Below are 12,088 nucleotides of genomic sequence, written 5' to 3'. Positions count from 1 at the left end.
TTGTGTGTGTGTGTGTGTGTGTGTGTGTGTGTGTGTGTGTGTGTATGCGCACGCGTGTGCGTGCACGCATGTGCACGCTTCTGTGAGGATGCACACACACGTACAATGCCTTTCTTACTGTGGATCATAGCCAAAAAAGCTTGAAACCACTGCTCTGAAGGATTAGGGGATGGGAAGCAGGTACCCAGCTCCTGCCTTGTACCCTAGGGTTCTGACTTTGCCTCAGAGAACCGCTAAGAAAAGGCTCCAGGGAAGGGTTTTTCACAGGTCTTATCCATAGAGCTGGGACTTACCTGAAATAAGAACGGCTGAAGTACTAGGTCCTGTTCTGAGGCTCTTTGCCTACATCCATTCATTATATATGAAGGCACAATGACCCTTTATAACAGGTACTGTTGTTACCACCCTCATGCTACAGATGAGGAAAATCAGGCAGAGACAGGATGGAACCTCTAGTTAGCGGCGCAGCTAGAGCCAGACACCAGAGCACTCTACCCTGTGCTGCTCTGGATTTTTCCTGGTCTTGGCGTAATCAGTCCATCTAACTCTCTGAAGGGTCTTAAATTAAGTGTCTCTCTGATGTTTGATTGCAACATTACCCACACTTAGAAAGCTCACATTACTGTCAGTGTCCTTGTCACACTTATATATTGCCTACTACATGCCTGGAGTTGTTCTCATCATTTTATAGACGTCTTTTCCATGAAACAATGGATATTCTTCATATGAGTAATGTTTAAGTGCCTAATCTGTTTTAGTCCAGTCTATTAAACAAAACAAAACAAAACCCTGCTGTTTTTTTAACCCACTACATTGATTTCACAACCACTAATGGGCGTAATCCAGTTTGAAATTACTCTTTAGCCATGTCTACCAACAGGTAAAATACTTGTGAAGGAGTTAAATTAGCTCATGTAAATTCTGGCATTATTTTCTTACATGAAAGCCAGGTGAAGTAGTTCACCAGCATCACCATTTTGACTGGCAATTTTTACCAGCGGGTATCCTCCACACCACTGCTGCCAGGTTACAGTTATTTATAGTTGTTTATAAATAGTTTATAGTTATTAAAGTGTTTCCACTGAACAGGTTCAGAAAAGGCCTCCCAGCTTGGCATTTCAAGCTGAAGGCAATTGAGATCCTGAGGGCCCAGGAGAAACTTTGATCTCACCCTTAAAGAATTCAAATTGGGGGCCTTGCCCATAGTAAGAGTTACTACAAGAAATAACTTGGTTTTTTTTTTTTTAATTTTGTCACCTATCTGGAGGGCAGGGCAAAGCTCTAATTACTGAACACCTGCTCTTCAATGACCTCCCTCTCTTCTGAAGCCTTGGGTGACTTATCTCATCCTTAGCTGAGAATGTCATAGATGCAGCATTTTAACTTTCTGTCTCTGACTCTCATGTATGCGGGGCTCCCAAATGTATATGTAATTAAATTTGGTTATTTTCTCTTGTTAATCTCTCGTGTCGATTTAATTATTAGACTAGCCAAAAGGTCCTTGAGGGTAGAAGAAAGTTTCTTCCTCTGTACACCATTTTATATAATTTTCACAACCATGTGGCACTTTGAACATGAACATCCTTATTTTGAAGCAACATTAATAGATTCAGAGAGGGTGAGGGACCTGCTCAAGGTCTTTCAAGTGAATCAGAAATAAGAACTTCTGACCCAGTATTGTGTTTCTTTTCTTCTTATAATGTAAGTCTCTGTCTCTGATGGCAGAAGCAACATTATTTGAAAATGCTAAAATGTGTTAGGGAAATAAAAATTACCTGTATGCTCTTGTGGGGGTTCAGAACAAGCCACCCCAAGATGTGCCTCAGTGGTATGCAGAGTATTTTGAGCTAAAGATAACTTTAGCTTTAGGCTCAAGAGGCACTTCTGCCCTTCCCTTAACTACCTAGAAAAGAAGAACTTGAATTAGAGACCTTGCCCATAATAGAGTATCAGCAATAATCTCTTTTGACCCACCTATATGATGGGGCAAATTTCTCTTTACTAAACTGCTATTATCATTTTGCAATGATGCTTTAAAGTCCCCAAGGCACCTTACCTCACCCCCTTGCTCAGAATGTCCTACATACCCATGTTCCCATTCTGTCTCTGAACTTCTGTGTGTCTCTGACTCTCATGGATATGGGTTTCCATACATACTTATGTATTAAATTTGGTTCTTTTCTTTTGCTAATCTCTCTCATGTCTTTGTGGTTATTCAACTAGCTGAAAGAACCTTGAAGGCAGGAAGTTTGTTCCTCCCCCACGCTCTTTTTAGTGATAGCCCTTTCTAACCTTTATGGGTATTTTCTTCTATTTGGCGTATTTTCTATTTCTGCTTTTATAAAAATAGGACCACCTTAGACAGTCCATATAGAGATGTGCAAAGGAGCAGCCTCTTCAAGGGGAAGGTTCTTCCCCACCAAAGCCTTCCTTCCCACTGCTGAGAAAATCAGTTACCAGCCAGGCCCTCTTTTTCTGTGGACAAAGGATGTGAGGGAGAGAGAGGGGAGAGAAGGAGACAGGGAGGGAGCAGAGAGGAAAGAAGAAGAGAAAAGAGAGGAAAGGAAGGTGGGAAGATGAGGGGGAGGGGAAAGAAGGGAGAGAGGGGAGACTGTGTGCTCTCTCGAGTGCCAAGGGTGGTGTGGCGCCAGGACACTCACAGTGCTGGTGGGCAGTAGAGTCAGGACGTGAGCCCAGTGTTCCAGCTCCTGCTTCCTATGAACCTGTCATTATGAGCTGTGAAGGCCTTATTTACAGTATTTTGTTCGTGCTTAAAAACGTCTATATGACATGTTGCTTTTTGATGTAAACTAACTTTTGGTTGGGGCTCAGTAATCTTTTTGTTTTATATATATTTTTATACATACGTCATGTATATTTACAATATACATAAATGGAATTGACATAATCATGAAAACAATAAATTATTCTTAGTAATGTCTCTGAGTAAGATTTACACGTTACCATTCAATGTGTATTACATATTATAATATATTATGTATTATATAACATATGTAATATATGTTATATGCTAAATAGTAGTAAAAATAATAACAGTTGCAAAGGCAAAAGAGACAAAAGAAGTGACATAGGCATCCTGGCTGGTATAATCTTTGTGAGACAATTACCTGTGTAAAGAAACGTGTTGGAGTGTCCTCCCACCACGACGTCCACGCCCTTCACTTTCTGAGCAATGAGTTTATCCATTTCAAAACCAGAGTGTCCCAGTGCAATGATTTTGTTCACACTTAGAGTCTTTAGCTTATCTACTTCAAGTTGCAATGCAGGGATTTCCTCTTCAAACATTAAATTTGTTCCTAAAAGGAAGAAAACAAATAAAATGGATATTTATTAACAATTTTTATTGTTCTGCTTATTGTACGTACTAACATACCAAATAAAACAATTTTAATCTACTAAAGCTCTTAAATTACTAAGGCCAACACATACTTATAAATTAAATATAAAGCCAAAAAAACCCAACAAACCCCTGAAGATATAGATTCTCACTTAATGTTGCATTCGTTTAAGGTTGTGGATGGTATTACGTTGCTCAAATTCAAGCTCAAAGTATGAGGAGGCTTCATACCTGGAAGCCTATCTTTTTTTAATTTTTATTTTTTTCAGACTTCTATTATGTCAATGCAGAAAAATTCCTGCACTCATAAGTATGAAGTACAAAACAGATGACTAATTCTAAGGCTTTGTTCGCAAGTTCAAGATAATCAGCCTTCAGACTTAAAACTCTGTCAGTAACTAGTCCTTGAATGTCAAGTTTACCGTGCTAGTTGACAACTCTTGTCTTGTTCACTTGCTAAGGTCAGCATTAGCACATTTTTGAGCTCTGCATTAGACAGGGGTCCCACCTGAATAGCACTGCCCTGGGAGTGTGCACATTTTTCACTGACTGCTTACCCCCCACTGACCATTGCTCGTTGGTACCAGCTGGCGAGTGTGGGTGTGACTGCACAGCCAGGGTGCTCTGTGTGTTACAAGCATGTGCCATCCAGTGTAGCAAGACCACCAGTCTCTCCCTCTGTCTCTGAAGCCAAACCTCAGCAAGCCTTAAGGTCTTATGGCTTTTATTGGCACAGAAGGGCCTGCAAACACTGATAGACACACTGCCCTGAAGTCATGTCTAGTCCTCGGTGACAAGGGAGTCCTTCAGACGACCTAGACTCCTTTATGCAAAATTTCTAAGAATCATCACTAAAATGCAATTGCCAAAACATGAAGAATATCTTTTAAAGAACTTTCAAAACCTAGGAGCCTGACATCTCCAGTTTGGAAAGTATTCATCGCTCCAAAGAGCAGCAAAACTGTTAAGCACACCCCTTGGGATGCTGTGATGTTTGAGAATTTCTGTGTGCTCCAGCAGGGAGCTCTTGAGCACTGAACGTGTGTAAGATAAACAGCACGGCTAATGGCCAAGCCAGAGAGGCCTCTGGCTGACGGCCTCAAAATTAGCAGCTCACAGACATGTTGGATTGGACGGGGAGTGTTGTCAGTAACTCACAAGAAATGTTTAAAAATCAGGAATTGTATAACAGCTTTGCCCCCATTGTCTGCCGTGAGAAGGTCAAGAATAATCTGCTTTTTGCCGGCCACCCCAGTTAGCCCAGGGCTCCCCAGTTACCCCTCAGCACCATGTCACCTTCTCCAAGAGCCTCTTCCAGAGCCTCCATTTAAAAAAACAAGGTGTAGCCTTCCCCCATGCCACAAGCCTCTCCCTCCCCTCTTAATTCTCCATAGCACCTAACACATTCTGATTCACCAAATATATTACTCATTTATTCTCCCACTAAACATGTAAGCTTCAGTGGGCAGGGATTTTAATTTTGGTCCGTATCCCTGGTACCTAGAACAGTGCCTGGCACATAGGCACTCAGGGGAATGAATGAATGAATGAATGAATGAATGAATCTATGTTGAGACCTTCAGAGAATGCTGCCATCCTTTGCTTTAGTTTGTCTGGCAGGAAAGAATGAAAACATTCAGCAAAATGCCTCTGAGAACAAAGGGATGTCTTTGAACACATCAGAAATCTCACAGGATCAGTCATTACTATGGAATGCATGGGATATATTTCAGGATGTCATGAGGGAAGTTATAGGAATTTCATTATCTAGCAAAAATAAATGTGCTAGAGAGACAAATTATCCTGTGGGCACCAGGTCACCAAGCCTGGAGAGATGGGGCTGGATTAGGGGTCAGGGGTTTGAAGGAAGAACTCACGCTGGGCTCCTGGGGCCTGAGGTCTTAGAAGAAACAAGTGTCCTCAGAAACATTGCTGCACCCCTGCCTAGCTCCTGCCTGAGTCCCTAGCAGTACAGCTGTCCTCTCTGGGAGCTGCTGGAAAGAGCATCATCCCTGCACCTCCCCTTGCTGTTACCAACTGGTACAGGGCTCAGATGGGATGCTGTCAGAGTCCCAGCGAAGGCAGTGTGATTTCTAGAGCCCCCGTGTCTCTCCATTAACAAGTCACACTCCTTTTACCTTCTTATTGGTGACTATTAAAGAAGGGATAATTTGTTTCTCCAAATCATGCCTGAACTCAGCCATGCATTCAGGAGACCCTGCAATCCAGTCCTCATCCAACTTTCTAGCTTTCCCTGCTTAGCACCTGTGTTCCAGGAAACTGAACCGTGTGCTACTATGCGATTGTGGCCCCCACACTCCCCTGCTCTCATATATTCATTCCAGCAACACCTCCTGAAAACATCCCATAGGCCGTGCACTGGGCAGAAGAGAGCAGTGAATGAGACGGACCAGGTTCCTGCTCTCGTGGAACCTGAACCCTGGCATGTGACTCTGCCCTCACTTCTGCAATGCCCTTTGCCTCAGGATGCTTCACATGGCCCTCAAGGAGGCCAAGGGGTTCTTCACCACATTTATCTGACCCCCAACTAGGCTATCGCTCCCTTCACTCACCCCACTCCCAGCCCCTCCCCCCTCCCTGGCTTTGTTTAGGACTCTTACAGCATTTAATTACATTCTATCTTAACGCAAAAACCTGTGGATGCAATATAAATTATGGAGACACATAATTATTCAATTATTCAACAAATCCACATCTTTATCCAAAGATCCCAAGCTGGCCTCTATATTAGGTTCTAGATGTTCATTGACAGGAGACCCAGGCTCTGTCCTCAGTCTACTCAGGCCAGTGCAGCAATAAGGGGGATAAGGGGGAGGTGTTTTTTAGGGTGCTGGGCCCAGAGCTGGAGCGTCCAACCTCCTGGGGACTGGTGGCAAGGGCCGCAGCAACTCAGCCTCTGCCGTGACTGAGCCTTGTCACCCCAGCTCTACCCACACTGGCAATTGGTTTGTTATGAGTCAGGCAGCCCGGTACACTCTGTAATTTCCACCCTCTCCTCTTTGCAGAAAAGTGTCAGGAGGCCCAAAGCAGCTGCAGCCCAGGAACCCCAGGGGAGGTCTGATCAGCTGAGTGGCCCAGTCTGCAGGGGGAAGGAGAGAGACCGAGTCAGGCCTGGCGGGTCGCAGGAAGCAGCCTGAGACTGTCAGTCATGGCCTTCTGGTGGGACCACATCCTTCTTAGTCAGAAGAGTAAGTACTTCTAAAACATTTCAAAAGCCGCGACTTGTATGTCCACTACCACTCTCTGGCTCCACAGTGACCTCAATAACAGCTATTGACTGTGTGTCACACACCGTGCAAAGGCTCGGTCACCTGTCTACTCACTGCCTGGAGCACCTGACAATCCTCACCTCCTCTCAGTGGAGAGCAGTCAAGCCCCATGCCTGCCCAGCCCCAAGCCGGCTGCAGGACCCTCTCTCATTAGGAGCAGCCATGCTGCTCAGGGTCAAGTACAGCTGACCTTTTTTGTTATTGCCAATGGCCTGGACCTATTGTAACAGCAACAATAAATACATTACTTTTTCTAGTTGTTAAATAATTATATGCTCTTTATCAGTTTATTCTTAGTGAAAATCCTTGATTCTACTAGCTCCCAGTTTCCCTTTTTTCTTCAAATATGGAAAGAAAATTAATTTGGATTTGGATAATATAGAAAAAATGTGTTTTTTGTTCTCACTGCCAAAGTGTTTCGGTGAAAGTGTTCCTATAAAACTGGCTTAAAAATGTTTCTTGAATGGTCTTAGGATTATATACAAATGTATGTAGATAAATAGATATATAGATATAGCCAATATATATCTGCTATGATATATATATATATATATATATATTCTGATGATATATATACATATACATATGTGTATATATATGTTTCAAAATATATATTTGACAATATACACATATTTCCCAGGAAGCCAGATACAATGAAGTCATTAAAACTACAAGAGCTAACGCAAAGGAAGAAAGGAGCGTGAACTAGACCTGTAACAATCATACTAGAAAAGGAAAGATGAGGTAAATGAGGTAACGCCCTGCTTCTGGGCCCCTGGCTGCACAGTAAGAGGAGCAGTAAGTTCCATGGCTGTCCTTCTCCAGTGAATGACTCAGCACTGTTTGGTCCTGGATATAAATGAACTTCTCTTCCAATTTTGAATTCACTGAATTAAACAAAGACACTGTTTATGTCAACAAAGGATTTCACTAAGCAGAAGGGCAGATGTCTTTAAGAAGTAAGTAGAACAATGTGGAGGTCACCAGACTGGTTTTATCAATGTCATTCTAAGGACACCATTTGCACAATACCACACGTTGTTCCCACTTTTACCTACAGTCCATAAAAATAATGCCAAGCTTGGATTTGGTGCATCTATTTTCAAGCATTGAGTGCTGTAAAAGTAGAAAATACCTGGCTTTGAGAGAACAGGGGTTTCTTTTGAAGTATATCCAACAATTCCCACAACTTCACTACCAACATTAAGAATTTTATACGGCAAATAAAGTCCTGACATTTGAGATGCTAGCGGCTCCTTTGCTTTAATGTTTGCACTCAGAATTGGAAAGTTGGCCTCTTTGAGGAGTGGATCAATCAGACCTTCTGGACCATTATCAAATTCATGATTTCCCAGGGCCTAGTAGAAAAAGAAAAAAGAGAAAAAAAAATAGGTACTCTTGAATTTCCAATAAAAGCATGCTTTAACGAATATTACATTAGCTCAGTGGCTCCCACGTCTGGCAGGGCTCCAGGAGGCTGACTGCATGACTTCTGTCCTCCTCACGCCCTGAGATTTTACTCAGTCGTCCTGGGGTTGGACCCAGGGATATCCAGGTATCAGGCTGGTTTGAGAATTGCTCCCTCGGTCCTACACCACCTGCTACACTGAAGGTGGCATCAATGTGTATAGGAGTCACCTGAGAGCTGGCTAGATCGCCCACTGTCCTGCCATCCCCAGATCTGGGGCAGAGTCTGCATTCACAAGGTGCTGCTCAGCCTTTAACCTTCTGTTTTCTCTCATAAACTCACATTTCAATCCACCAACCCAATCGTCTCAACCTCTATCTGCCAAAGAGAACTGTTAAAATCAACAGGACTATGGCAAAAGGTGACTGGAAAGTAGCCTCTCTTCAGTCAGCACATCTCTTCATCTCCTTGGTCATGATGCCCTTATGTTGTGGAATTGTTTCTTGCCAAGGAATCGGTGGTCTCTAATTCTTCTGGGTAAATGAAGACCCCCAAAGGCAAGCAGGAGATAGCAGTCTCCGTAGTTTACAGGGTGGCCCTGGTTTCTTTCTCTGTCAGCTCTGGGCCACCCTGTGTGTCATTCTCAGCAGTTTCCAATCTGAGGAAGAACAGGATGGTGAAATGATCACACACTGTCAACAGGTTCTGGACCTGCTTTTTGCACACGGCTTTGTCAAGAGCTGCTATAGTTTACTGCAACCCTTGCCTCCCACTGTTTTTTGCTCTCTCCCATCCCCCAATGCTCTGGGCGTGGCTACTGGGTGCAAAACAACCATTTGGACATCTGGCAGAGCGCCCTCCCCAACCCCCTGAGTAATACAATATATGACAGGCCAGCCACCTCCCCTGAAAAGCCTCCCACCCCTTTCTCAATTGGCTTCCTGGAATTAACCTGTCTCCTCTAATCACCTACCAACCTGCTCTGGCTGCCAAGGGTGTTTTGCTAACTTAGTATGTAAACCAGTGAGTCTCAGACTTTCTAAATACCACACCTGATTTTGCTTTACTTTGGGGTCATCTGGGAACAGACTTGGAAGTGCTGGCTGGTGACCCCTCAATCTAAATGAGCTCTCCCCTTGTTTTCTTATAGTTTCCTTCCTAGCACATTCCGCACTGTTAAGGGCATGTTTGTGGGGTCCTCGCCAGACTGAGTCCAACCACCTCCACCCTGCTCCCAACTGTAGCCCCTTGTCTGCCACACAGACACTCTGTGAGTGTATTAATCTCAAAGGATTGTGTATTATGTCCTGAAGTGTATATGTTTACACAGAGAAAGCAACACAGTGTCTTCACATTCCTATGTACCTGCTTCCCTAATTAAACTCAGAGTTTCTGAATCTGTCTTTCCCCCTATATCTGAGTATCTACTCATTTTTACCTCTTTCTCTTACCTATTACTTCCTTCTTAAAGTCTGACCTAGTCTTAAAGATTCTCCTTGTTTTGGATAATTGTCTTTATTTCTCTTCTATTCTAAGAACACCATGGTTTCTTCTTATGGTGAAATAAGTCCTCCTTATGGGATTTTAATAACTATCTTAACCGTAAAGTTTTTCTTAAACGAATGTTTCTATAGTTCTTCATGAAAGACGACCCAACGTGTCAGCCACCTTGCAGTTTACCAAAAGCATTATATTGCTGGCATTTGGAAATAGTTGAAGTTATATTTTTCATTTATTCCATCTTGGCCTAAGCTGCCACCATTTACCCGGTCAATAAAGCCCAGAAACCATGGAGCAGCCAAATCCTTCCCATTCACTCTTTGTCCCTCCCCTCCCAACATCATCCCTCCCCTTTGCCTGTCCATCCCACTGCTACTACCTGTGTGCATTCCTTGCCTCCCTTTCTGGACTACTTCAACAGCCACCTAACTGGGCTTTCAGCTGTCGTCATTCCCATCTCTACACCATCCTGTATAAAGCTGCCAGAACAGCACTTCTAAAATGCAAATCTGATCTTATCAACCTTGACCTTAAGGTCCTACAGAGGCTCTCCACTGTCTTTGTGATAAAATTAGATCTGGTCTCGCCCTCCCCTCTAGCCTCATTTCTGACACCCACCGCCTAATGTGTGAGGCAACCAGGCAGGGCTGTTGATCATGTGGAGCAACCTGTGCACATTTTGAAACCACAGCTTCCTCTGGAAGGGCAGTGAGTGAATAAAACAAAAGTTGTAATTTGAACAATGAGCCAGCATTTACTAAGCACTTGCCACACGCTTGCATCATGCAAAGTGATTTTGTATAGAAAACCTGGTTGCATGCTGTGAGGTTGGTATTATAACTATCCTCATTTTACAGATGAGAAATGTCTACTGATATCAGGAGACATTAAATGAATTGTTCAAGGTCACACCATTAGTAAGTGGTGGAGCTGGGACTAGGATCACTTCTGTTTGACTCCAACCTTCTTAAGCTCGATGACTAGATGTAAAGTGCTTTTCATTAGGCCCTGTGTATAGTGAGCAGTCAAAATCAAATCCCAACTACTTGCAGTTTTCCATGCTCTCGCTTATCTCTGTCCCTTTACATATGATAGACCAATGATGATCGATCAGTTGATAAGTAGGTAGAACAGAATGTTCCTTTTCCATGCCATGCCAATATCTTATTCAATGATGGCTTTAGCTGCTGAAGTCTGATGATCCTTCTAGAAGAGAGATTTCCCAAGAACCCTTTGCCACGTTCTCTGAGCAGAGAAGTATCCTTTGTCTGCTCCGATGGTCACCTCCATGCAGCCCTAGCAGACCTTGCACCTGCCCAATGAGTACCCCCTAATGCCCAGCACAGTCCCTGGAGCAGAGCAGGGACACAGCATCGAATGAAGAAATGAATAAGCAGAAAAATCTCATTTCTTCTAGACACAGCTACAAAAATCCATGCAGAAAAATTCCTTTGTAAATACTTATTTTCTTTAGAAACTCATGTTTTCATTTCCCCACTGACTTCCTCCTACCTGTTTCTCTCCCACGGCACTTATTACAACTTCATTATCCCTAAGCTCTTCAGAAGGAGGGTCTTGCCACTCACCTGAGCACACCATGCTCCTCCCACACTGCTGGCATGGAATGGGTTAAATTTCTCATTTCTATTCTTTTTATTAATAACATGAGAATACCTCAGGAAGAGTCTGCCCAAGAGAAGAACTTAGAGAGATAAAAGATGGAACATAACAGAGCAGATCATTGTTCCACATTCCTTTATATCTTACAGTGCATTTGTAGCACAAGCAGAGGGGAGTTTAAAAATTCATACTGCTGTAGTACTTCCCCTTTTTTTGTGCTCTGAAAATTCCCATCCACCTTCCCTTATGTGTGCTTGTCAATTTTTTTTTTTTTTGCTGCTCTGCCTACAGTTTCCCTCGTGCCTAACAACTCATCTTCATCTGAGCTAAACTTAGTGCTATAATCTTCACATTAGGCAAGTGACTTCCATGACCCTAATCATATTCATTCATTCTCTCCCTCCCTCTCTCTCTCTCTCTCTCTCTCTCTCTCTCTCTCTCTCTCTCTCTCTCTCTCTTGCTTTCCAAACATTTCCTTTCTACTATTGGGTTCATTCAATAACTCTATTCATTCACCAATTCTAACCCTATGACAGCATTGTATATTTTTACTACAAACACTAAATTTCACTGTCCTACCTCATCCTCTGTCCAGGACAGATGCCAATGCACTTTTATATAATTTAAGAGAGTTGAGCCTCGCAAAAAGACCTTCAGTATCTCCAACACCAGGATCATAGAAATGTAATGTGAACAGCTGGTCTAGCCCCAGCTCCTCACCCTCACTGCTTTCTTTGTACAGGAGAAGCCCAAAATACTATTTAAAAAAAAAATCCAAACCTGTTGATTTTATATGAAAGAGACTTTCCACACTCTCCATCTGCCCAGCCCAGTATTTTCGACCATGGAAAGACTGGAAATGTTTAAAAACAAATGAAAATATATGGCCAAGAGGAGATTTGCTTCTTCTGT

At 43.0% G+C, this 12,088-nt stretch overlaps 1 protein-coding gene across 1 annotated transcript in view; it reads right to left on the bottom strand.

The window, feature by feature from the left end:
• NT5E (5'-nucleotidase ecto) overlaps positions 1-12,088 on the bottom strand; it is a 53,483-nt gene that overhangs the window by 22,980 nt on the left and 18,415 nt on the right. The window contains exons 2-3 of the mRNA XM_019652519.1: positions 7,784-8,006; positions 3,129-3,317 (exon numbers count right to left, since the gene is read on the bottom strand). Of these exons, the coding sequence (XP_019508064.1) occupies positions 3,129-3,317; positions 7,784-8,006 (412 nt within the window). The remainder of the gene's footprint in view (positions 1-3,128; positions 3,318-7,783; positions 8,007-12,088) is intronic.

Source organism: Hipposideros armiger, unplaced genomic scaffold (genome assembly GCF_001890085.2).
Source record: "Hipposideros armiger isolate ML-2016 unplaced genomic scaffold, ASM189008v1 scaffold_180, whole genome shotgun sequence".
NCBI classification, from domain to species: domain Eukaryota; kingdom Metazoa; phylum Chordata; class Mammalia; order Chiroptera; family Hipposideridae; genus Hipposideros; species Hipposideros armiger.
The sequence above is the reverse complement of the archived record's forward strand: the minus strand, read 5'-3'. Positions and strand labels throughout refer to the sequence as shown.